The sequence below is a fragment of the Piliocolobus tephrosceles genome, chromosome 1 (genome assembly GCF_002776525.5).
Source record: "Piliocolobus tephrosceles isolate RC106 chromosome 1, ASM277652v3, whole genome shotgun sequence".
Classification (NCBI taxonomy): domain Eukaryota; kingdom Metazoa; phylum Chordata; class Mammalia; order Primates; family Cercopithecidae; genus Piliocolobus; species Piliocolobus tephrosceles.
Window position 1 is genome coordinate 61,803,747 of NC_045434.1, and position 25,818 is coordinate 61,829,564.

Here is a 25,818-nt window from a genome sequence, read left to right on the forward strand (position 1 = left end):
ATCTCAAAAAAAAAAAAAAAAAAAAAAAAAAAAACTACTCTAACCAAAGTTCAGTGCCTAAAGGAATGAATATAAGGCTTTTCCTAAAGGGTCTGATCTTAAAAACACAGATCCAGAGGGACCAGCACAGTGCCCGCTTTACCACCTTCCCTGGCAGTGGAGCCATTGGATGCACACCGCAGACACTAGTGACCTCGAAAAGCATTTGCACCCAGGTCTCCTGTGAGGATTCTGATTTAGTAGGTCTGAGACAGGTCCTAGCGTCCCTTTTTTTAAAAAAGCTCTTCAGGGGATTCTAATGAGCAGCCCCAGTTTAGAACTATTGTTCTGTGAACTCAAAATAGACGGATCAGCATCTGTGCAGCCAAGCCAGCCAGATACAGCCTGGACCAAGTTATCCCTGTGAGGACAAGCCCTGGGGCAGGTGGTGAGCGCCTGGTGCTGGGACTCAGGGGCTCCTGCCACACTAGAGGGAGACTGCTTGGTTTCTTCTGCCTGTCCCATGCCATCTAACTCCCCTGCCTGTGCCTGTCATGTCTTCCAGCTGCTCCCTACTGGCTGGATGAACCCAAGAACCTTATCCTGGCTCCTGGCGAGGATGGGAGACTGGTGTGTCGAGCCAATGGAAACCCCAAACCCACTGTCCAGTGGATGGTGAATGGGGAACCTTTGCAATGTAAGTAGCGAGCTGTTGTCCTATCTGACTCTCATCTCTCTCCTATCAAAGGCTTCAGATTCCTGTCACTATGCCAGTATTGGTCACACTAGAAGTTCAGGAAAAGAGAAGCCCACTGGTGGCTGCTCCTCAGTTGCCTATCTTTTTGGACATCCCAAGAAACCTACCCTCTCTTTGTGTTACAGTATAAGAAGCCTGGAACTCTGTGTCATATTCCCATGCTTAAGGGATTTCTGCTGTCTTGGGGTTTTTTAAATCTCTGCTTTCTTCCCCTGAAGAAGCCCAGTTGATGGCCTGGGGACTGTGGCTGCATCTCTTGGGGGTTGCGCTCTGAGTGACAGCTGGGGCTTGGAAGGTAGAGGAGAGCTCAGTAACCCCATTGTTGGTTACTCAAGTTCTGCTCTCTGCTGAGGGCAAAAGAAGAAGCAGGGTTGTACAATGATGTGAAATATTATGGTTAGATATGAGGAAGAGCAGATGCACAGGTGCAGTTTATTGAGTATGCTTAGACTTTGGGGACATTTAGTCCTGCCCAGGTGGATGGAGTAGACGACTCCAAGGCCCCTTATAATCAGTGGCCTTGGTCAAGTTTTCACATCATAGACTCTCTGGTTGCATTCACTTTTCAAAATGTCCTGTCCTCACTTTCTCTAAGTGGTCAGAGAAAATGTAAACAATGGTGTCAGCCAAATGGGGAAAATGTAGATGGCAAGAACTCAGAATCTAACTCAAGAACAGCAGCTGGTAGAAGCAGGTGGAGAAGAGGGGACACAGGTAGAGGAGAGGGTAAGAATTTACCTTTTTAGATATTTATTGTGTGCCACATTCTGTGCTAGATGCTGCACCCCTGTTGTGGCTATACTCTCAAACATTTAAGGTGGGGAAATAAGGTTCTCGTCAGTGCAGTGAGTTGCCCAAAATCTCATGGCTAGGAAGTGGTGAAGCTCTGGGTTGCCGTGAGTCTGCAATACAACAGCACCAGCTAGTACTGAACCTAGTTATCCCCAGTAAATGTTACTCCCCCAGCTACAAGCAGAGGTATGAACACTGCCTGCCTTCTGCAGTTCTCTCCGTCTTAATAGGACTTTGGGGGTAAGGCAGGCAATTGCACTAAACTTTATAGCACCATTCAATAAAGGCAGCCCAGGACTTGCAACTGAGCCTCAGCCCTGGAAAGGTCACCTGTCACTCTCCCCAGGGAACATGTAAGGGGAGTGACTGGGAGGAAAATTGGTTGCACGAGAATTTGCTAGGCAAGGAGGTGTACAAGTTGCTGGCACTGCCTTCCTTGGTCCCTTTTCACTGACTGGTGACCCAGGCATGGATGATAAGAATGCTAACCTTGTCTTCCTTTCCCATCTGCTGATTCCCCATTTCTGGGCTCAGACTGGCTATCTGTGGAGTGGCGCCTGCAGGGCGACTCCTGCATCCTCCACTGACTTCCCCTGCAGGTCTGAGTGATCTTGAATGCGTTTTGTAAGCTAAGTCATCAGCTTGCTAGTCCAGAAATCTTAGGAAGAAAGTCACTTTCTAGTGGTTAAAGATGAGAAAAGTGGCAATTCTTTACATTTCTAGAAAATGTTTGGTCTTACACCTCATCGTTGTTCTCTTATCTTAGCCTTCCTTAGAGTAGGGGAAAGTGGAAGTGATTCTTCCTATCTTACAGATGAAGGAAATGAGGTCCGGAAAGGTTTGTTGATTTACCCCAGATCCCAGAGTGAAGTGTGGGCAGAACAAAGACCCCTAGCCCTCTCCAGCCTCTGCTCTCTGCATCCCAAGCCAGCAGTACTAGAACTGTGGCAAGAATATCTTCTCTCAGTGTAGGATACATTTTTGGGGAGGAGCTGTGAACTTAGGCAAATATAAGGACTCATGCCATTTTCAAGAGGCATTGGCTTATGGGTTTAAGTTTGTGAATGTTTGGAGCATGCTCTCTTTAGAGGATGGGAAGGTGGTAGGTTCTGTCTATTGTATATTGCTTTGTCCTTTTCAAAACACATTTAAATATATGCACACTGGATTCAAATGATAATAACAATATGTGTTAGACCTTCTGTTCATCACTTTGTACATGCATAAAATCTCAGGTTATCTTCACAAAAACCCCAAGAGGTGATCTGTTATTCCCATTCTGCAGACAAGGAAACTGAAGCTCACAGAGATTGAGTGATGCTGGTAGTAAGTGATGTGGTTAGAACCCAAACTGCTTTCTGTTTCCAAAGCTAATGCTCTCAACCACACCTGCCCAGTGGGTATGTAGGTTGAACAAGAATTCATATTCCATACTCTAGACTAGATTAGAAATAAACCCCACAGGTTCAGAGAAAGGCTGAAGGTCACACACAGCCCAGCACTGGCGAGGCCAGAAGCCCTGTCATCTGGCCCCTCACCTGGTGCTCCCCACGGCACCCCAGTTGTTCCTGGGAGCCCTGGCCAGAGCCTCAAGTGCCCTTCACCCTGCCCTTCCTATCTCTCATGAGGAACGTCTCTTTCTTGTCTGTAGCCGCACCACCGAACCCAAACCGTGAGGTAGCCGGAGACACCATCATCTTCCGGGACACCCAGATCAGCAGCAGGGCCGTGTACCAGTGCAACACCTCCAACGAGCATGGCTACCTGCTGGCCAACGCCTTCGTCAGTGTGCTGGGTGAGTGTGCCCTTCGCAGCCTGTCTCCCCCTCCTCCCCACTACTGCACAGTCTCCCTGGGGCTTGGTTATGTCCTGGGGCACACTTTCTTCTCCGGGGATTGGCCAAGCTGGGTGAGGTAAGAAGATGGTGGAGAGTGGAAACATGGAGATGGGAAAAATTTTGTAAGAGGGATGGAGGACTTAAAATTCACAAAGCTGGATAAGCAGACAGTTAATTCCATCAGAGCAGTCAATCTTAGTCTTCTCCCTCCCCTGAGGAGGTAGAGTGGGACCGTCTCATCTCCTTGCTGTATCCATGTTGATTTCCCCTGGGTTTGCAGCTGGATCTCACGGTGGGAAATGGTTCCGAGTATATTTGCTGCACCCCATGGGCAGGGAGAGGGTGGTGGGAGGAGTAGCTAGGAAATGCCTTAGGGCTGTGGTGGGGCAGCTACAGAACCTGCTGGATAATTTGGGGAGACCCTTTGCAAAAACTGGATTTCAATGTAGGGTAGGTTGAGGGCAGAGGAAGGAGTAAGCTTCTCCTTCCCCACCTCATCCCTAGGGGCTTCCTGAAGGAGGGAAGTTTGATAGGGGAAGGTGCCTTGTGCTTGGGAAGCTGCTGTAAGCAGAAGGCACGCAGAGGTGAGACCGAGGGGGAAGAGATGGAAGAGTTAGACTCAGTACTCGAGATCGGTTCTCTGGGAATTTCAGATGTGCCGCCTCGGATGCTGTCGCCTCGGAACCAGCTCATTCGAGTGATTCTTTACAACCGGACGCGGCTGGACTGCCCTTTCTTTGGGTCTCCCATCCCCACACTGCGATGGTAAGTTCCAGGAGACCGGGCCTTCCACAGCAGGGGTCACTTGTCTCATCTTCTCCTTCCCATCTGGCCCATAGTAGGTGTTCAGCAAGACCTAGGAATCTTAAAGATTCAAAGCGGGGAGGAAGGTGGCAGATCATCTGGATCAGCCCCCTCATTGTACAGAATGGGAAACCGAGGCCTAGAGAGGGATGGAGGCTTGCCAGGGCCACCTGGTGGTTAGAGGCAGACCCTCTGAGGCTCAGGGCTCCAGACTCCTAGCATGGGGCTCCTTCCACAGCCCCCACGTTCTCTCTTGATTGGCTGCTGCCCCTGCCCTTGGGCTGGTCCTGTCTCAGGATGCTGTGTGTTCTGCTGCTCTGTTGTGAGGTTTAAGAATGGGCAAGGAAGCAACCTGGATGGTGGCAACTACCATGTTTATGAGAATGGCAGTCTGGAAATTAAGATGATCCGCAAAGAGGACCAGGGCATCTACACCTGTGTCGCCACCAACATCCTGGGCAAAGCTGAAAACCAAGTCCGCCTGGAGGTCAAAGGTAAAGGAGAGGGTTCGCCAGTGGGAGTTTGGAGAGGGGCGAGGAGGCCCTGCTCGCAGTTATCCACATGCAATATTCACGTAGAAAATGCACCACACCTATCTTTAACCTGGAATGGGCTCCCCAGTGTGCACCTGTGGGGTCCATTTAGGATCCGTGTGGTCCAAAGAGAATTAGGGAAGGGAAACCTTCTGCTCACCCCAACTCCCCACTACCACCCCAGAAATTCCATCATATATTCCTGAGCCAGATGGAGAGGATTTGGGGCATTACCTGCTTTTGGGATTACCCACCCAGAACTCTGCTCCATTCATACCACAGCATACTGTTTGTGCCCCGCTCCATAGTTGGCCCGAGGCCTCGAGGGCAGGCATATGCCACTGTGTGGCCGCATGGGGTTGCTGGGAAGAGAACAGGCCAGTGGCGAGTGCTCTGGGCTTCTCCACAGACCCCACCAGGATCTACCGGATGCCTGAGGACCAGGTGGCCAAAAGGGGCACCACGGTGCAGCTGGAGTGTCGGGTGAAGCATGACCCCTCCCTGAAACTCACCGTCTCCTGGCTGAAGGATGACGAGCCGCTCTATATTGGAAACAGGTTTCTCTTCCTCCCTTCCCACTTCCTAGTGCTAGTCTGAGGCACATTTTCTTTTCCTTGCTGTTGGTGACACATGGAAGAACACAGGGACAGGGAACCCGTGTCATGCATGTCACCAAGGAGCTACTGCAGAGGGGGTGATGGCCTTGGCAACTCCCCCACTTCGGGGGAGACCCCCTCCCCAACCCTGCACAACCTCCCTCTCTCCCAGCAGCTCCCTGCTTCTCTCTCCTACACCTCCTCTGTCTCCCTCTTCTCAATCTCTTCACTTCTCCTCTCCCTCTCTCCCCTCACTCCTCCTCTTTTCCATTTCCTTTTTGTCTTCTTTTCCTCCTCTGCTGCATCCCAGGCTCCAGCCTTTCAGCCATATTTGCAGTACCCGTAATCTTCAGCAGAGGGCAGGGTTGATCTGAGCCAGCTCTCAGTTCTCAGCCTGAACCTGGAATGCTTTTACTACACCCATGCCTGCCCCTCTCCTCAGATCCTGATTTCACTGGTGTAGGGTAGGACTTAGGACACTGGCAGTGTTTAAAAGTCCCCCTGGGGGTTCCGGTGTGCATCAGGGTTGAGAACCGCTGTTCCAAGCCTCCCTCCCCAGGGCTCACTTTGCTTTACCTTCTTCCATCTCGGGGGAGCAAAGTTGTGCAGGGCCCTGCAGCTGGACATGGCACCAGTGGTTTCTTGCCATCATTTGATTCTTTGCAGAGGGTGTCCCCCTCTGCAAACCTTCTGGCACTCGGTGCTGACAGCTCTACAGCCCCATCCTGCTCTGCGGCCTCCCCTCTCTATAGGAGACAGTTCCGAGGAGCCAGGGGTCAGGCTGGCCTGAGCCTGGGTGCAGAGGAGACAACTCTGGGCTGAAGACAGACAAAGCTATAAGTATGAGAGGAGAAGGAATACCAACCTGCCTTTGGGATCACGGGCCTCATGGTGCCCTAACCTGGGAGGCGTGCACAGCACAGTAAAGGCACAGAGGCAGGCACACGTATGGAATTGGAAGGCGAAAAACGTGATTCACGGCCACTTGAGCTCCACCCACTCTCTGTTCCCCTCCATCAAGTATAATGAATGCTCCAGGTGACCGTGAAGACCTTGCCTCTGTCAAAGCATTGAGAGAGAGCCTCACATCCCCTAGAAGGAGCTTCCCTTGCCCTCCTGACTCGAGAGCCCCCTCTGGGGAGAAAAGAGTGGGCAGCCCTGAGCACTCCCCTAACCTCTCCTCCGAACCCTTCCTTGGTACCTTTGTAGGATGAAGAAGGAAGATGACTCCCTGACCATCTTTGGTGTGGCAGAGCGGGACCAGGGCAGTTACACGTGTGTTGCCAGCACCGAGCTAGACCAAGACCTGGCCAAGGCCTACCTCACTGTGCTAGGTAACTGCCGCTGCTCACCCTGGCACTGATCAGCCCCACCCCCTCCCCCGCAGCCAGAGAAGCAGTGCCCCAGGACAGTTCTGAGGGCAATGCCTGCAGTCAAGTGGGCAGGTCAGGCGTGGTGATCTCTTCTTGCCTTTTGATGTCAGGGTTAGGGAGCTGCCAGTTTCAGAACAAGCTGTGCTGGACAGGTTACCTCCTGAGTGGAGTGTGACTTCTCCACGTCTCAACTGAAAGGGACCTGAGTGATACAGAGAAAATGTAGACGGGTTTCTTGTGATCATTTTACCTTCCTTACAGCTAACTCCACCACTAAGTCAATTAAAACAATCCATCCTTAAAGCAAGACTGAGTTTGTGTTTGTGCTTCCAATGACCTCCGCCAGCCTTCCTTTCCCTCCCGCCCCATTGCTGGGTTTTGGTGGCGTTTCATCATGTGCTATGCACTGAGCAAGATGATGCCGTCTCTTCCTGGCCTGCACCCAGGCTGGACTGTAAATACTAAGCTAACCCAAACCAAGAGGAAGGAGGCCTCTCCCTTCCAGGGAAGCAGGTCCTCTGTCACCTCTGCCTCCCCGTGGGTGCCCTACTGCCACTAGCGTTGGTGCAGTGGAGAGGCACAGTTGCAGGGAGTGTGGGCCCAGGCACGAGAGTCACATTGGGATGGGAAGGAGACAGAGGTGCCGCCCCCAGATGTGGAGGAAACACAGATGGCCTGTATAAGGGTAGAGGATTCCCCATGGAAGGACAGGGAAAGCCCTGCCTAGAACACCTCAGCCCAGGGGCAGCTGTTTAAGCCTCGGCTGCCTACCCCCATCCTTCTAGAACACCTTTAACGCTGGATAACCTGCTAACCTGGATAACCCATCTTACCTTTGCAGCTGATCAGGCCACTCCAACTAACCGTTTGGCTGCCCTGCCCAAAGGTAATTCCCACTAATCACAGTCCCCTGCCAGTGCCCTCTCTTGGCACCCTGGGTGTGGAGTCTGGGAGAAGGAAGCCGCTTTGGGAAAGGGTGACAGTGTATAGGTTTGTGGACAGCACTCCTGGCTACATGGGACCTCCTTTCAGTTGCCCACATCCACCTCCCCAAGCCCAGGGCACGGCCCTATGCTGGGCTTCCTGCTCCCTACAGGGTGAGCTCGGAAGTTCTCGGCTGCTGTTTCATCCCATCCCTTGCCCCCAGCCACACTCACTGCTCCCTCAGGGTGGCCTGTCCTCCAAGCAGTCTTTAAGGTCCTGTTTGCAGGGTAGCGAAAGCCTGCTCCCTTCACATCACCTGGAAACTCGTTGTTCAGCCTCCCTGCATCTGCTGCTTTCTATCCATTTATAATCTACGCACACATGCCACACACACACAAACATGGGCCTGTGGGACTTGCCTTCCAAGTCCTTATAGTGACCCTCTGAAAGATGGAAATCTGGTTCAGGGAGTCAAGATGGAGAGAAAATCTTGCCTACCCCTACCACTCAGTCACTGGATGTCTTTATCCCAGGCCAGGATGGCACTTAAACCCACTAAAGCAGTCCCAGTGAGATTCATGCCCCCAAAAAGGTGCTGCCCTCACCCCTGTTTGCAAGCCTGCTGGGCCCCTCTGTCCTGCTGTCCATCGGGGAAATTCCGAGACCAAGTCTCCATCTCCTCCCTGGTCTGGTCCCCTCTCTTTGTCGCCCCCACTCCTCTAACCCATCTGCCCTGTTCAGCAGGCTAAGCCCTCTCCTGGGGTCTCCCTACTCAGAGCGTTGACACACAGAGTAGAGGCCAATTATTGTGAGAAAATGGGACAGAATCCCACACTCCCTCATCAGCCTTCCTAAGTGTTGTGAGCGTAGGTCTCATGATGGGTGGCATTCCTGAATGCTTGCACTCTCAGAAGACCCACCGAGATGGGATGGCATTGGTCCCAGTTCTCTCTGTGCCCTGCATAATCCCCTTTATTCCTTGTTCCACACCCATTGACATTCTTTTTGGGGGGCTGGGCGTTCAGGAGTCTTCTCTTTGTTTTTCCTTGGGCCCCTGTGGGAAGGGAGTGGTCCCTGTGCTCACCCCTCAGGGCAGGCTGGGGTTGGATCTGGCTGGTAGCAAAGGCCTAAACCCATCAGGGAGCTGTCCAGGGCTGGGGCCGTCACAGGGTGGACCCGCTCTAACTCAGGAGCCCTGCGTGGTGTCTTCTTCTGCCACCAGGACGGCCAGACCGGCCCCGGGACCTGGAGCTGACCGACCTGGCCGAGAGGAGCGTGCGGCTGACCTGGATCCCTGGGGACGATAACAACAGCCCCATCACAGGTAGCTCAGGGGCCCTGTGCTCCAAAGCTGGAAAAGAGGGATGGTAACACCCTTAAACCGAAGGCCTTTCCTGGTTTCCAGTCCCACTTCTACCTCACTTGATGTGTGCCCTGGGCTATCCTCAGAATGTACAGAGGCCTTGGTGTCTCTTCCTGAGCCTTGGGAAGAATTCTCCCTGTGCCTTTGTGTGAGAGAGATTATAAAGATCAACGGAAGCCAAGGAGGAAGTGCTTTTAAAGAAGACCACTCCTAACTGAGCTCCCGAAACAGCTCTGTTTTCCTTGCCCACTCAGACTACGTTGTCCAGTTTGAAGAAGACCAGTTCCAACCCGGGGTCTGGCATGACCATTCCAAGTACCCCGGCAGCGTTAACTCAGCCGTCCTCCGGCTGTCCCCGTATGTCAACTACCAGTTCCGTGTCATTGCCGTCAACGAGGTTGGGAGCAGCCACCCCAGCCTCCCGTCCGAGCGCTACCGAACCAGTGGAGCACGTGAGTACCCCAGGGTTGCCAGAGAAGGCTCCGAAACTCCGCACCCCAAACTCACACTGAGTTCCCCCCAATCCCCAGCCGTGTGAGCTTAGGTTACTTCTCCAAGGCCCGGCCTCCTTATCTGTAAAGCAGAGAGTAATAACACCTACATCACAGAGCTGTTGTGAACATTTGAGAATGTGTTTCAGGTACTTTCCATGATGCCTGGCATGTAGTAAGCACATGATAAATGCTAACTTCCATTTTTATTATTAGTAATTCTTGATTATCTGCTTTAAAGGGGAGAGCTGTGGCAAAGAGGTACAGCAGAAATACATAATTCAGTGTGAGAAATATATAAATTGGTATTACATCAGATTTCTTTTCCTAACACTCTTGGGTAATATTTGGATTTCTGAAATCATACCAGCTCATAGAGGGTGGAGATGCTGCCCCCCCAAAAAAATGTTAAATGCCAGGGATAAGCCAGTCTGGTATGAAACACATTTAGTGGCTAATCCACAAAGGAGCTAATCCACATTGAGTTGGCTTACTGACCACCCACAGTGTAGAAAGCCTTATGATAAATGCTGTCTGGTAGAGGATTACAATTCACAAGAAATTAGCCCTGCTCTGGAAGTTTAAATCTCAGCTCAGAAGGCGCATCATGCACAGAGTAAGTTCATTTACACACCAGACCCAGCATATACATAGATGCTGAAGAAACTCGGAGCGTAGAACAGACCCATCTGGTGGGACGGAGGAAGGTTCCTTACCTTGCCCTGGTAAGGCACAAATTGGACTTGAACCTGTGTCCGTTTGGGTTCCAGCCCCCGAGTCCAATCCTGGTGATGTGAAGGGAGAGGGGACCAGAAAGAACAACATGGAGATCACGTGGACGGTAAGAGGCCCTCCCAGCCCCGATGGAGCAGCTCCCCTTGCCTCAGGCACCAGGAGCCCCTCTGCCTTGATGCCCCGACACTATGAGGCCACGATGCGGTTCAGACTCTCTGGCTGGTCTTGGTAGCCATTCTTCTTTGAGAAACCAAGTTCCTCTCTGAGTTGGGCATCCAGAAACCAAACAGGACAAATGTCTAAGCATAAGATTTCAGAGAGGAGACGAGAGCAGAGGGGAGTAGGGTCCACCGACTGCCAGTCTAGCAAAACGCATAGAGGATACAGCAAAATCAAGCAGACTTCTCTTGGAGGAGGAGGGACTGGGGTTAGACTTTAGAAAACATCTAAGCACAACACCAAACCAAGTTTTGGTGTGTTCTAGGGCTCTTTCACTGGAGATCTGTGGGAGCTGGGGAGAGACCAACATCTGAGATGTGTCCAGTACAGGCTTTCTTTTGGTCAAAGAATGGAGTAGGTCATTCCAAAGACTCCCTCAGGTCTTATAAAATCCCATCTTTATGCTGGCTCACTGACTACATTTTCCAAACCAAAATTGGAGTATGTGGTCTCAAAACGACTTTTTTCCCAAACCACTTCCCAGTCTGAGAAGGCAAACACAGCCACTGAAATATTAACATTTCTGAGCTTCTGCCACGAGTAATGGAAACAGGGAGATGCAGTGTTTGGGATCATGACCTTCCCTGTCTTTCTGAAGGCTGCTCCCATGGCAGCCTTGGCCAAACAGGGCAACAGCAGCTGGACTGAGCCCAGATTCAGGACCCTGGTCTATGGCTCTGTATAGCAGGCTCCCAGGGGACTGACTCCTGGGACAGGCTCTTAGAAAATAAAGAGCAGAATCACACTCACGCTTAAAGAACTCTGACCTCTTGAGAAGGACAGGACAGACACACACAAATTTGGTAGAACTAAAATCCATTCTGGAATTTTGAGTTCATTAGCAGGAGTCATGCTATGGTTAATCACAATTCATTTCTTCTGACTTTGGAGAAGTTTACCTTATTGTCTATATTTTGATTTATTGTTGCTCCTGCCACAGGAAGGAGTTTTGTTGAAAATAAAACCTTTGCACCTGCAAATGTGGGTGACTCTCAGAGTCAGAGTAACTGGGTCTCAGGCGAAGCGTTTGTCACAGAAAATCTGCATACTGCTGGGTTCACAGGACCTTTGCCTTTTGGGGGACTCACTGGTGTGGGGGATGTGGTCTCCCCTACCCTGCAAGGGGGCAGGCCAGTGTTGGGCATATCTGGAAGGGATGCCTGGCACAGCAAGAGAGGGCAAGCTGTGGGTGGATCTGGGCCCCTCTCCGACAGCCTCCCCAGCCTGTCTGTCCCTCTGCCCAGCCCATGAATGCCACCTCGGCCTTTGGCCCCAACCTACGCTACATTGTCAAGTGGAGGCGGAGAGAGACTCGAGAGGCCTGGAACAACGTCACAGTGTGGGGCTCTCGCTACGTGGTGGGGCAGACCCCAGTCTACGTACCTTATGAGATCCGAGTCCAGGCTGAAAATGACTTCGGGAAGGGCCCTGAGCCAGAATCTGTCATCGGTTACTCCGGAGAAGATTGTGAGTAGTCTCCTCCCCATCCCCCAACCAGGACCCTTGTGGCTAGGTCGCACGAGGCCATGCTGACAGGCCAAGAAACCTGGGGTGGGCATGGGAAGACAGCCGGTTCCCAGGAAGGAGAAATGTCCTGTAGTGACCTAGAGCAGACAGGCACCCAGTCATGTCAGGAGTGGAAATATCATCATCCGAACATAGTTGGAATTACTGAATGTCATCACCCAGTCCAGAGCTGTCATTTCACAGATGTGAAAACTGAGGCCCAGAAAAGGGAAAACCCTCAGCAGTGTTCCATAGTCATCAACGTCGGTCTTGAGAACAGAGCTCAGGTCTTCCGATCCCCTGGCAGTCTGCCTCACTGCTAAGCCATGCTAGTACCAAGAAAAACGTCAAGCCCATCCTAAAGAACTATAATTAGACACCTCCATAGGAAGCAGGGCAGCAGGCCAGAGGTTCCCCCAGGGAAGCCTTGAGGGATTGGGAGGCCTCCTCAGCACCAGACAGGAGCGCCCCAGACCAGCCCCTGCTGGTGCTCCCGCTGCGGCTCCCAGCCCTGGGAACTGAGCACAGAAAGAGAAGGTCTTTGGGGGCTGGCCCCTGGTAAAACAACAAGATTCTGATCATATACATGGACATATATGCCTGGCTTCCCAGACGGTGGTGGCCTTGCTGTCCCCAGCACATCAGTCCCGTAGGCTGCTAAACAAAGCAGGGATGTCACAGAGTCCCCTCCTGGCTGAGGGCCTTTGCGCCCTGTTGGGTCTGGGTCTGATGGGAGAAGAGGTCATGTAGGTGGATGGAGTGGGCAGAAGGAAGGGAGGAGGGACAGTGCTGGGTGGGGGGAACTTCGAAGGAGCAGTCAAGAGTAGGGCCCATGGCGTTCCTAACAGTGAGATGGAGGAAGGCAGGGGTGGGCCCTGGGCGCCACTTTCCCAGAGGTGATTATGGATTGGACTCACAAGGGAGATAAGCAAAGAGGGTCAGCAGGTCCTCTGTCCATCCCACTCCTCACCTCCATGGTGGCAGGCACTTCAGACAGGAGCCCAGTGGTACTACTGGATGGTAAGTGCAGAAAGGGTGGCATCTGGTCATGGATTTCATGGACCAGCCCACAGTTTCCATTGTATGCTTCTACCCTGCGGCCCATGCTCTGATGGATTAGAGGGGACGAGGCAGAGCTGCTTTTGCAGCAGAGTGGAGAAAACAGGGACAAGAATCAGTTACAGGGGAGGGAGAGGGCTTCCCTTTCCAGGTAGTCGCAGGGTCAGAATCACTTCCTGAACTAGATTAGAGCATCTTCAACCTGTGGGTAATGTTTCCTGCCAGGAAACAGACGCACTCTCAGAAGGTACTATTTATCATGTGTGGACAGACTTAGAGGGAAAACGGCAAGATATGTGATCCACCTTAAAGGCTGGCAGCAGTAGGAAGCCATTATACCACTCTGAGCCTCCATGGACGGGGATAAATGAGTCCACAGCCTGCAAGGACCACCCTCAGGAGCCATGGCCTTAGGTAGAAGAGTACAAGGCTGCCAACCTGTAGCCCAGCAAAGAGGAACCCAGGGGAATTGGTACCCACCCTTCGTCTCCTCCTGCCCTGGGGCCTCCTGTTGGCACCTGCTATTGGCTAAACCCATCTGGCAGCCTGAGAACATGGGAGCCCCGCTGATAAGGTCCAGCGAGGGCAACCCCCCAGGACACAGGGCAGGGTGAGGAAGGGTGGAGGATGAAATGAAGGGGCAGATGGAAACTACCCAGCACAGGAGGGGGCAAATGACTGCCCTCTAAACATGTAGGCAGCGTCTCTTCCACCTGGACTGCCACCCTTTTGTCCTGAGCCTTCCCCACCACCTTTTCAAGCACTGTCTGATGGAGGAGACATGGCCCCTGCCCTCATGGAATGCTCAGTGTTGAGTGGAGTGCAGGTCGAGGCCAGCAGAGAAAAAGTCAGAAGCAACCCTAGAGTCCTGCCTGTATAACCAACTCTCTGTCCCGACACATTGCAGATCCCAGGGCTGCGCCCACTGAAGTTAAAGTCCGAGTCATGAACAGCACAGCCATCAGCCTTCAGTGGAACCGCGTCTACTCCGACACGGTCCAGGGCCAGCTCAGAGAGTACCGAGTGAGGAAGCCAGCTCTGGACTCACCTAACCACCCAGCTCACTAACCAGGGCCAGGGGTAGCAAATGCGGGGCATAAGATATTTGAAAGAAATCCTAGGGATATTTATTGAATCCAGGGTTGACTTAAGAAGATAATGTCTAGAGTTAGATGTTCAAAAATATACCCAGAAAAAAATTATATACATGATGTATTTTATATACACATATATCTGGATTTAAAATTAAAACCCACTAAATTTAAATTTTAAAAATTGTATATTATATATATAATATAATATATATATACACACATACACACACACACACACACAGATGTGTCCAGCAGATATGCTGAGAGATTCTGCTCAGCAGAAAATCACGTGAAAGGCTGTGGGTTTGGGTTGGTGTTGCATAGCACATTGCGTTTGGAATACATGCATGAGTGGGCAAACATGTATCTTCAGAGCAGTGTTGAGGCACCGCTGAGCTACACCCCTCCCCTCTCCCAATGGCCCCTACTGGGCTCCTTATCTCCTAAGCCACAACTAACAGGCAAAGCCACTGAAAGCATGCAAATGCCCTCCCTGTTGTCGCAGCCAACTCCAGATAACCTAGTATACGGAATTTCAAGGCCCTTGGCTTCTCTTGGGTCCTCCCTGCCTGAGAGCAGTTTCTGCTCAATCGTCCATCCTCTTCAAAAGGGTGAGCTCGGATGGGAAGAAGAGAGAGAGCACTCAGAGTATACACGGCGCTCCCTTCTGCGTAGCACTAATTAAAAGTTGGCTGGAAAGTGAGGGAGGGAGGCAGTAACTGTGATTAATGCAGGTTCTGTGGCCTCAGAGGTCATCAAGAGTTGGCTGATGGACAGTTGGAGGCAGAGCAAGAGAGGCTAGTCTCTTCCTGGGAAATGAATTTGGCCAGTAGGGGAAAGAAGGCAATGTGATGTGTACACTTGAATGAGCTCTTCCCCACAGTTGACTTGCACCCTTAACCTACTTGCTTGGAGATTTTTCTGGCTAAAGCTCCCCATGGGTCCCCCTCTAAGTCTGGACTCCTTCCTACCTTGCCACGGGCAGCCTGGGAGACACTGGCGCGTGGCCACCTGACCTATGGCTTCTTACCCACTGCTAATTAAAGACCTCATGTAGCCCAAACTCATTCCACCGTCCCCTCCAACACTACCATCTTCCATAGCTGTCCCTTCCCATCCAAGCTCTGCTACCATGCAGCCTGGCATCCCACTGACTTGAACATGTGACTGTCTCATCCCTGAAGGTCTTTCAACAATATGAAAAGAAATCATTTTACTTCAAAAGATTAAATCAACCCTTTCTCATATTCAGACTTCCGGGGGTAACTTGTTACCTTTCAACTGCTGCCTGCCGTCAATCTAAACCATACTAATCCAATTCAAGGTGATGTGGTCTTTGAGCACAGAGTGGAGCTTTCCATGCCTGGACCCTTGGCTCACTAGTTTTGGTTCTGGCACGGACTCCCTGAGCAACCTGGTACCCACCTTGGAAGTCAGTCTCATGATGGAGCAGCTCAGATGTAAGTTTGGCCAACTTGCTCTTTCCCCAAAGACGTGGCATGGATCAGAAAATAATTGGAACCAAAACCCTTATTTCTTGTTTAATATAAATTCATGTTCATGAGTGGCTGATGAGTGGGGATTAAAAGGCTGCTTCCTCAGCCTGGATAGGACTGATGAGGTCATTTGGGACTTGGAGGCTGTAGCAAGCAAAGGAAAGACCGGTCACTACCACCACCACTAACAACTAACCCGGCCCTGCCTGCCTGACCCCTCACCAGCCTGCCTCTGTCCCGAAGGCCTACTACTGGAGGGAGAGCAGCTTGCTGAAGAACCTGTGGGTGTCTCAGAAGAGACAGCAAGCCAGCTTCCCTGGTGACCGCCTCCGTGGCGTGGTGTCCCGCCTCTTCCCCTACAGTAACTACAAGCTGGAGATGGTTGTGGTCAATGGGAGAGGTGATGGGCCTCGCAGTGAGACCAAGGAGTTCACCACCCCGGAAGGAGGTAGGTCTGGCCTGCAGCTCTTCAGGGTGGGGCAGGAGAAGGGGGCACACACCTCGGGCCTGGAGAAACTCCAGCGTGGCTCGGCATGGATGGCACAAGGCGACTTCTTCAAGGCCTCCAGGATCAGACGACCTGCAAGCTGAGCCTCTACAACCATTCCCAGAGCACCACCACCAAGGTGACCTGCCCTGCCAGGAGGTTGTATCTCAAGAGAAGACCTGTGAGGTCTGCTGACATAATTCCAGACGGGCTATGCAGACTGATCCCCGAGGGCACGGCGGGTGCCTGGGCCGCCCCACCACCTTCCGAGGCAGAAGGCAGCCGTCCATCCTGACTGCCAGGAGCCATCTGATTTGTTTGCCAGCACCCAAGGCCTTCACGGTTCTCCCCACATGTTCTCAAGAAGCTGCACTGAGATAGCCTGTGTGTGCGGTGGCTCTGCAGAGGGATACCCAAGTGTAGCCCCGCTTTCTGCAGGCCCATGGTTTCACAAGGCCCTGGGGTCAAAACCCCTGTTTTGTGTTTCACATAAATTCAAGTTCATGAATTAAGAGATGACTGCAAAGTTCCTGGTTCATTTCCCTGTTCTTGCCCGTCTTCTTTTATCTGCTTTGCATCTGTTTCGTCCTCCTCCGTTTCTCCTCCCTCCCTCTTTAATTGTTATTTTCCCCATTTTTCCTCTTCTCTTCCTCCTGTCCTCTGTTCTTCCCTCTCATTCTCTTTATCCTTGTCTTTCCCTTGCCTTGGTTTGGTTTTCATCGTTGGCCTCTCCCTAACACTCCTGCCCTCCCACCTCTTCTGGATGTTCCACCCTGGGTTTCTGTCTCCTTAACCCTGAACCCAACATTCTCAGCTCAGAAGCCTGGGCCTGCTGCCTGGACCCAGTGATGAGAATCCTTGTCTGAGGATAGGGAAGTCAGCCTCTGTACAAAACAGCTGTAAGTGGTTCTCTACCAAGGAATGGTTCTGCCCAATTTAAAGGTGTCTTTGCAGAATCAGAGCCTAATGTGTGCTTAATCCAGGGTGGTTGCTAGAAGAAAACCTGATTTACTTCTTCCTCTCTTAAAAAGCAGAGTCTGAGCTATGTTTGTCTTCAGACCTGGAGGAAATGGCATCCTGGATGGGGCAATGGGCTCCGGTCGTCTCATGGTTCTCCCTGGCTTCAGTTTAGCAGTGTCCAGCATAGGGGTTGTCCAGAGGTCAATGCCTTCATACTTGTGCTTTGTTTTTTTTGTGTTTTCCTCATCCTCCCTGCCCCCTCCCCCTCATCTCCCCTGCTCTCTCCTCCTTCCCCAAGTACCCAGTGCCCCCAGGCGTTTCCGAGTCCGGCAGCCCAACCTGGAGACAATCAACCTGGAATGGGATCATCCAGAGCATCCAAATGGGATCATGATTGGATACACTCTCAAATACGTGGCCTGTACGTTCTGCCCTTCCCTTTCTCTTAGATAATCTGGGAACCAGAAATCCCATTCTCACCACTTTTCCTAAGTACTCAAGGTAGAAAGCCTGTGGGTGCAGATGGCATTGTGGAGGGATGGAGGGACCAACAAAACAGTTCCCAATAGGATTAAGGGAGGCAGGAGGGACTCAATCCCTGCTCTCCTTGCATAGTTCTGCCTACAGGGAGCTTCTAGTCTCACTGATGAGACAAAGGGAACTCCAGTCTAATGAGGCAGACAGCCAAGGCCTTTAGGGATCTTTTGTAGTCTCCAACACGTACAGAGTCTAGGAGAGAGAGTTCCTCAGCCTCTGGAGCTTCCACCTGATGGGGTAGACAGTATACTCATAGGAGTCCACAGACACTCAGGACACCCCTTGACAAGGTGTCATTTATGATAAGGCAGCTGCATGTAGAGCTGCCTGGTGACTGTGGGGTGACCCAAATCGGGAGCCTGGGTTGGAAAGACCCCACCTCAAGAGCCCAGCATCACCATGCAGGGACAGGAGTACCATTACATTTGAAACACTTTAGGCCTTCAAAAGTAGGTAACATACCTCGTTGGGAAACTCAAAGAGCCAAATGATGTGTTGTTAGCAATTTTCATAGCCAACTGTGTGCTTGTATGCTGTTCGGCATTGATCTCTGGACCAGACCCTTTCACCCTTTGAGGTCCATTGAATAGGCATTTTACAAAGGAGGCATTAAAAATCAAAAGGTCTAGTGGCGTTGCCCTAGTTCTGTTTGAAAGGAAGAAAGAAAGTGAACAATTTTGTCCTTGTTGAAAGGGCTTAAGAATATAAACGGAATCTTTCTGAATCAGCCACATAACTCTTCAGTGAGCTAGAGACAGCAGGATCAGTGAAGAAGGACTAACCCTGGGTGTCATCCAAGAGCCCAGAGGGAGTTCTTGCCCAGTGCTCTGCCTTTGAACCAAGCCTTTAAGATCAGCAGGCAGGTGCTATCATTTCCCTTTCCAGCAAAGTTAGGAAGGTGTTCTCCCTCCAGCTTGCAGATTATATAACCCATCAATAAACGTTGCTAAAGTTTAATTCCACTTACCTCTGTCTCCCCAGTTAACGGGACCAAAGTAGGAAAGCAGATAGTGGAAAACTTCTCTCCCAATCAGACCAAGTTCACGGTGCAAAGAATGGACCCCGTGTCACGCTACCGCTTTACCCTCAGCGCCAGGACGCAGGTGGGCTCTGGGGAAGCCGTCACGGAGGAGTCACCAGCACCCCCGAATGAAGGTAGGTGCATGGCAGCAGCCCCTGGGGTAAAAGGTCCTGGCTAATTCAGAGGCCTAGAGAAACACACTGAGGTCTGTAGCTGGCTGCCTGGGATGGAGAGGAGATAAGACTTCAAGTCCTCAAGCCCTTGGTAGGTGAGAACCCATCTTATGTGTGAGAGGTAGGTGCTGGTGTTGGATCTGGAGCTCAGCTGTCCTTGGACCTCTGTGATCACACCTGGGTCTCCACTTGCCCTGACTTGCTGAGTCACTTGACATCTATCATCTTTCCTTCTTGTAGAGGAATAAGGAAGAGAGCATGAGTTGAGAAATGAGAGAAAGCATAATGAACTCCAAAGAACAGTGAGTGTTCACCTCTTGAGGGAGGCAGGAATATGATTGTGAGTGCCCCATGAGGGCTCTGGGGACAACCTTCTTTCTTCGAAGGCACATGGGTTCAAGGAGGTAAGGGAAACCGTCATGACGACGCTGCTTACTGGCATCGTGAGTAGAGCAGAGAATGTGGTCCCTCCTTGCAGCCTGAATCGGATGTGTTGTCAGGCTGCAGAGAGGAGGAGGAGTTAGGAAACAGCCGTTAGCCAAGCCAGCTTCTCAAAGAGCAAATGAGTTCTTCATCTCCTGGGCCCAGGCGTCGTCTGGCAGCATTTCATCCCCTACCAGAGCTGCACCTGCCTGAGGACTCCACTAGAGGGGGCTCCAGGCTCACCCGCACACACGCTGGCGTCAGGCAGAATGTGCAGTCTGGGACCTCTGGAGGAGACAAGGCTACAAAAACCTCAATACTGGCTCACCCCCTGGGAAAGGCTGGGGACCCCTGTGTGTCTCCAGAGATGCAACGGTTAATTCAACAGCCATTTCTTGAGCACCCACAATGTGAGGTGCCAGACACTGCCACACACAAGGGATATACAAAGGTAATAAGAAGCTCACACCATCTAGAGGGGGAGCCATCTATAAGAATATCTAATTGCGTGTCTAAATGAGGGGGCGCAGTGGCTGGGCAGAGTGGGGGATTCAGTCTTCATGGGAAAACAGAGAAGAGGTGATGTGAGTGGGCACCCTGGAATCTGAGAAGTCATCATGTCTAGTGCTTTCCACAGAAGGGTCAGGTCCCCTGGCCTGGCCCAGGCCCAGACGGGGTCTCCTGAGTGCCACCCCGACCCGCATTCCAGGAGAGCATCAGTGCTGCCTTCTCTGGGGCTACCAGGCCTGCTGCGTCACCCCGGGCTCCCAGGCAGCTTCACAAGCTGCCCACATCCTTCCCCAGCCCCACCACTCTAGCCAGCACACCAGCGCTGAGGCAGGAGAAGAGAGGCCAGGCAGAAGCAGAGAAAGGCTGACAGCCCTCTCTGCATCCCTCTCCGGGCTCAGAAACCAGGAGTGAGTCACACAACCAGCTCTCCCTCCCGCTGTGCTCTTCTGCACTCTCCCAAGCCCCTGGGCACTCGGGAAATTTATTAGGGCAAGGGGACTTAGGTTAGTGACCGATGTGTGTCTGTTACCAAAGGCCAGGCCAGGCTGTAATGCACTTTCTTGATTACTCAATTCTGCAAGTAGATAGATAAAGAGAGCCCCTTCTTCCCTCCCTATGTGCACCCCAATACAGAACATCAGATAAGGCCCCATTGTCCAGCCCCGGTAACCACCACAGAGAATGTTCTGCAGCCCCAGGGGACAAGAGGACAAAGAGAGGGTTTGTTCTTAACTTAGGGCTTTGCAGAAAATTCAAGAATTTCACTTAGGGCTCTCAGTCCAAACTTGGGTTTCTAAGTTCATAAAGTCCAACTGGAAGGGAAGAATTGGAGGGACGGAATACCAGGAGAAGGGCTTCAGGCTCCACCCTTCAAAGTTCCTGCCTTCCAAAGTTGCGATGGTGTGGAGCGGGTGCAGCTGAACACGCTCCCTCTCTCGTATCCATCCCACTATTCAGCATCTTCCCCTGAAGACAGAAACCATCCTTTTGACTGGAGTTGATATCCTCCCACACCACCTACTCCTTATCCCCTCAACCCCTGGCATCATGGAGGGTCACCCAGCCTGCTCAAAGGTCATGCCAACCTAGCCAGAGCAGGACATGCTATTGAGGACAGAGCTGGGAACATAATCCTCTGAGTGGACTATCTCTGCAGCCACCTCGTAGATGTCCAGTCCTTGAGTCGAGGTAGAAACAGTGTGTTAGAAAGGTCTCCAAGGCCCAAGTGGAAAGGTTTCTGTAAGAACATGCCTGACTCAGGTGGAGTTGACCGTGAACCCTGAATGCCAGTTGGCATCCTCAGGTCAGCAGCCAGCACCTGGCCACGCCGTCTGCATAAGGTTTGGGCTGGAACCTTCTCTGCTTGCTTGTCCCGTGGTTTCACTTGTGCTCTGTTTTCTCTTCCCTTTTCCATCCTTTCTCCCTCTGTCTGGCCATCTTGGGCGCTGTGTTCTGAAGCTACTCCAACTGCAGGTACCGTACCAGCATCGGAGGTAATGGGCATGGCATGGGGCAACGCAGGCGGAGCCCAGCCAGGGCGGACAAGGAGGGAGAGGCTCAGGCTGAAAGCATGCTCCAGACTTACCCTTTCAGTGGTTGGGAAGCCAGATTGTCACAAGGGATGTGTGTGGAGGATGGGACCAGAGGAGAGCAAGCCCGCTTTTCCCGCTTCCCAAACTATTTGCCCCCTGCTGAGAAAGAGAATGGCTCAGCAGGGGTCCCCCACACACCGGCCCTGACCTGCTCTCTGGAGCTGCAGTTTGATTCTGACACTGAGTAGATTACTTCCCGTTAACCACCTGAGCCCTTGCCTGGACTTGACAGCTCAGAGCAGTGTCCCCAGCTGTGGCTCTAGAAGGCGTGCTGCAGCAGGAGCAGGGACAGCTGGCTCCTGGTGGGGCTGCCGTCTCCTGAAAGGGTGAGCGCGGTGTGCATGCCGGCTTTGCATGCTGCATGGGGGCCTGGCACCGGCTCTGCCAGCCACCACGGGCTCTGCTCAGTGAGAACAAGCAAGCACGTCCATGGATAGGGCCAGGTGCTCCAGTTCCTGCAGTGTCAGCAGGCACCGTGGGCTGATTATCTCCTCACCCTTCAGAAACCCAGTGTTTCCAAGTCTTTAGCATTAAGAACAGTCTCCACTCTCGGGGTGTGGGAGGTAGATCTACAGTGGACTGAGGTGCTGGGCAGCTCTGGGCTTAGGACCTGCTAATCAAGTTACTCCGCTCTAGTCCTCATGTCGTGGGTTTGAGGGCCATCAAAGGGCTCTTCATCACAGGAGGCCAGTCCCCAGGCTGGAGAAATGAGGAAGGGGACCCCAGGGTTCCTTTCCAGGCCCTCCTCTGAGCCTGAATTACATAGATGGGAAATGAGAACAGGATTCACCCTGGCAGAGCAAAGGCTACGAGCAAGCGCTCACCAGAGCCTCCTTACATGCCAGGCAGTGGAGGGAGAACTGAGGACCGGGCCAGGAATCTGAGGGTTGGCTTATGAAGGGGATGCCACCTTGCCCAATTCGATTTCCTCCTCGCCTTTGCTTATTCATCCGCACCCGCATCCTATGTTGATTCTATTTCTGTTGCACACCTGCTTCCTTCAGTTTGTGTATGTTTTGTGGTCAGATCTGTGGATGGTGAGCTGACATCATCCTTCCCTCTCTCCCTCAGTCCTCACAATCACCACCACCCCAATGCCTCCCCACAAAGTCTGAACACCCCGTGAAGATGTGAGGCAGAGAGGTGATCCCAAGCCTGGGGACCAGGGTGAGAGCCATCCTTGCCACACTGGGGCCTCCCTGACTTCCTGCTTGAAGTTTACATAAGTCTCTCCCATGACGAAGAGGAAACGCAGGGAAGGCATCAGGCGAATCAGGTGCAAGCTCACTGGGGAAGCAGCTCCCCGTCCACCTCCCCTGTTCTGGCACCCTAGGACCCAAGGCAGGTGGGCCTGGTGGCAGGCAGTCTGTCTTGTTCAGTGGGCATCTATGCTGGCCTGTGCTGCCCCTCTACTGAGTGGGTGAGAGGTATCTTTGCAATCACCCTGCTTCCTACTTCCCACTTAGAGAAGATCTACACTCAGGCAGCATGAGCTCACGGTCTCAATCAAATGCTTCCTGGGCTCCGGCTTCCACGTGACATGGCAGTGGAGGCAGATTGCACTTTTTGGGAAATGAGATGTGCTGATAACATCAGCTGTTCTCAGCTTTAAATGCGTAAGAACCTTCTGCACAATGAGCAGGTGCCAAGCAACAAAACTCGGGTTCCATGTTTTTGACGTGGACCTGGCGTCCGGCCCACTGCTGTCTTCCCTCTCGTCCTCTCCAAACCTGGGCACTGTTTCCCCAAACTGCTCTGTTCATCTCCCACCCAGCGAAGATAATCCCTCTCATCCACCTGTATCTGCAGTCTCTTAGGATCGCTGCCCATCTGTCTGACAATCTGTGATTTGGCCGGGGTACTCAACATGCCATGTGGACATTTTTGGACTAAACCTTCCACCTTGGAATGTCTAGGAAGTGCTGTCCTCTTCTTTGACCCAGCTTAGGTCTGCAAATGTTTGGTGGGCTCTTGATAGGTGCCCTGTTCCGTGGCAGGTTCTGGGACAGAAAGATGAATGACACATGTCATCTCTCCTCAGTGTTCTCCATCTCATGCATGGTGCTCCCTGAAACCCTCCTGGAAAACCCTTGGCCGTGGCCAGGGTGCCTTCCAGTGTGCATTAGGTCACAAACCTGTGAGGTTGATGCTGCTGTCTAGGAGGGGCCTTGTGCTTCCAGCTCTAGCCCACTCAGGATCCCCCCTTAGCTAACAGAGGGTCTCTGCTGCCCCTTCTTCTCGGTCGCCGGGCTGATGGTCTCCACTGAGCACTGGCCAGGGTTGCTTCCAAACCTGTAGCTCCTATTGTGGCAGGAAATGACATCCTAGCCCAGTCATATGTCTTCCCAGCCTGGTGCCACTCTGTTGGTAAGCCCTACTTCTTAGTTTTTTTTGAAAACATTGCTCTTCTATTCTCTCCTCACCCTCAGCCCCAGGGGATGAAATAATCTGAATCTCCTTGGACCTGAGCAGTAGAAGGCTTTCCCCATGGAACACTTGCCCCTTCGTTCCACCTGTGCTAGTCCCCTGATAACTCACTGCCTGACTCTTCTGCACCTTCCCTCGGAGGCTTTTCTTCTTTCCTCCACCCTCCCTAGCTCTCTGGGGGCCCTGTCCTGCCTTGGGACAATAGACATAGCTAGTCAGTGGGTCGGAGATGTGCCAGCAGTGACCTCAGCCTGCTGAGGTTGTATCCTCTATGGTAACTTCGATGGTGGGAGCCCTGGGGAGGCTGCCAGAAAGTGACCCCTTTTCTCTGTGACATCTCTTGTTCCCTCTTACTAAGCCTGAGCCAGAGAGGAAGCAGCTAGGTAGCTATCATCAGAGAAAAATGCTTCCTTTCTGCCACACTTGGCAAAGTGGCCATCAGGGGAGGGGACAATGCAGTATAGAAACATCTTCAGAGGCATCTCTCATCCTTGCCTCAGCCCAGCAGGGCCGGTGAGGAAAATGCTGTCACCTGGGCTTTCTTGACATCTCTGTCCTCCAGCTACTCACTGGAACATCCTAGGGGAAGTGTGTGCTCCCAGCTATGGCCCTGTTGGGGTATGAGTGTGTGTGTATCTCTGTGTGTCTGAGGGCCATGGGGCCACATGAGAGAGTGTAAAGCTTTGGGGAAGATTGACTTGGTTTCTGGGGCCTGGGGAATGTAGCAGCCACTGCACCTGTAGGAAGGGAGCCCAGGCCCCTGCACTACGCAGTGTGATGATTCAGGTTAAAAGGGAGTGTTTGCTTTTTGTTTTGTTTTTTTGAGGTGGAGTCTTGCTTTGTTGCCCAGGCTAGAGTGCAGTGGTGCGGTCCTGGCTCACTGCAACCTTCCCTGAAGGGAGTGTTTTCCAATGATGCCTTTTAGATAGTCATGAGAAGGGCTACCTTGTGAGCATTTGATTTGTCAGAAATTATTAGAAAATATACTATTGATAAAGAACTCCAGCAGGTGCAGCACTTTGGGAGGCTGAGGCCAGAGAATTGCTTGAGCCTGGCAGTTCAAGACCAGCCTGGGTTCCATGACAAAACTCCATCTCTACAAAAAATACACAAATTAGCCAGGCATGGTGGACCTGTAGCTGGACCTATAGTCCCAGCTGCTCGGGAGGCTGAGGTGGGAGGATGGCTTGAGCCTGGGAGGTCGAGGCTACAATGAGCCATGATCACACCATTACACTCCAGCCTGGGTAACAGAGCAAGATCCTGTCTCAATTAAAAAAAAAAAAAACAGAGCAGTCCTGCCCAAGTAGACAAAATAATTTCTCCAGGTCCATCCCAGCAGCACAGAGCAGCAGAAAGAGCCCATGTGTGTCCATGGCCATGAGAGCTGCAGGGAGCAGACCTGGGAGAGAACTGACCTTTGCCACATGGGTCTCTCAGGCTTTCCCATGTATGTGTGCACTGTGTGCGTGTGTGTGCGTGTGTGTGTGTGTGTGTGTGTGTGTGTGTGTGTGTGTGTGTGTGTCGGTGGGTGGGGATAAGTGAATTCCCTCATGTTTAGTGTTTATAGTGCTAAGCTTTCCAGGCCTGAGACCATCCTGGACTGAGCACGGCCCTGAATAAAGAATCTCAGAGGGAGAGTTGCCCCACCGCTCAGCCCTCCCCGCACCGCCCTGATGTCTGTGGGTTGACCAGGGTTTGGGGAATATAGCATTGTGAGCTTTGAACTTGCCCAGGAACCTCTGGAACATATGGGGCATAGTCAGCTGCCCAGTGTGACTTTGGTGGCCAGCACCCTTGGGGCACAGTAGTACCTCTGATCTTATTAGGAGGGAAGCAGGAGCATTGCCTCCTTCTCCAAAGAAGGACTTGTAATATTGGAGACCCAAGGGAATGAACTGGCTTTTGTTAGGCAGGCTCTGGCTGGGAAGGCTTAGGATCACTTCACTCTCCCTTTAAAAAGCTCTCTGGCAATTCTTTCTCTGGCATCCCTCCCTGCCCTAGCCCCTTTCTTGGGGATATTATTTTCCTGGGAGATCTGAGGCTGGGTGGGATTCCTTGGGAGTGAGAGTTAGCTGCCTTTGTTTTAAAGTCCCTGCCTACTGCCACATTAGCATCAACACTAGAAAG

The 25,818-nt window shown here is 52.1% G+C and overlaps 1 protein-coding gene across 2 annotated transcripts in view; it reads left to right on the forward strand.

The window, feature by feature from the left end:
- Positions 1-25,818, forward strand: part of NFASC (neurofascin) — a 197,011-nt gene that overhangs the window by 148,896 nt on the left and 22,297 nt on the right. Inside the window, exons 11-26 of one of the 2 annotated variants that reach the window (XM_023186935.2) lie at positions 545-676; positions 3,180-3,323; positions 4,019-4,130; positions 4,497-4,663; positions 5,112-5,259; positions 6,508-6,632; positions 7,513-7,557; positions 8,818-8,919; positions 9,213-9,410; positions 10,220-10,290; positions 11,648-11,870; positions 13,876-13,991; positions 15,802-16,006; positions 17,304-17,426; positions 18,524-18,697; positions 21,128-21,142. In XM_023186935.2, the coding sequence (XP_023042703.2) occupies positions 545-676; positions 3,180-3,323; positions 4,019-4,130; positions 4,497-4,663; positions 5,112-5,259; positions 6,508-6,632; positions 7,513-7,557; positions 8,818-8,919; positions 9,213-9,410; positions 10,220-10,290; positions 11,648-11,870; positions 13,876-13,991; positions 15,802-16,006; positions 17,304-17,426; positions 18,524-18,697; positions 21,128-21,142 (2,100 nt within the window). Of the gene's footprint in view, positions 1-544; positions 677-3,179; positions 3,324-4,018; positions 4,131-4,496; positions 4,664-5,111; positions 5,260-6,507; positions 6,662-7,512; positions 7,558-8,817; positions 8,920-9,212; positions 9,411-10,219; positions 10,291-11,647; positions 11,871-13,875; positions 13,992-15,801; positions 16,007-17,303; positions 17,427-18,523; positions 18,698-21,127; positions 21,143-25,818 lie in introns of those variants that run through there. The other variant, XM_023186936.2, reaches the window with a different exon arrangement.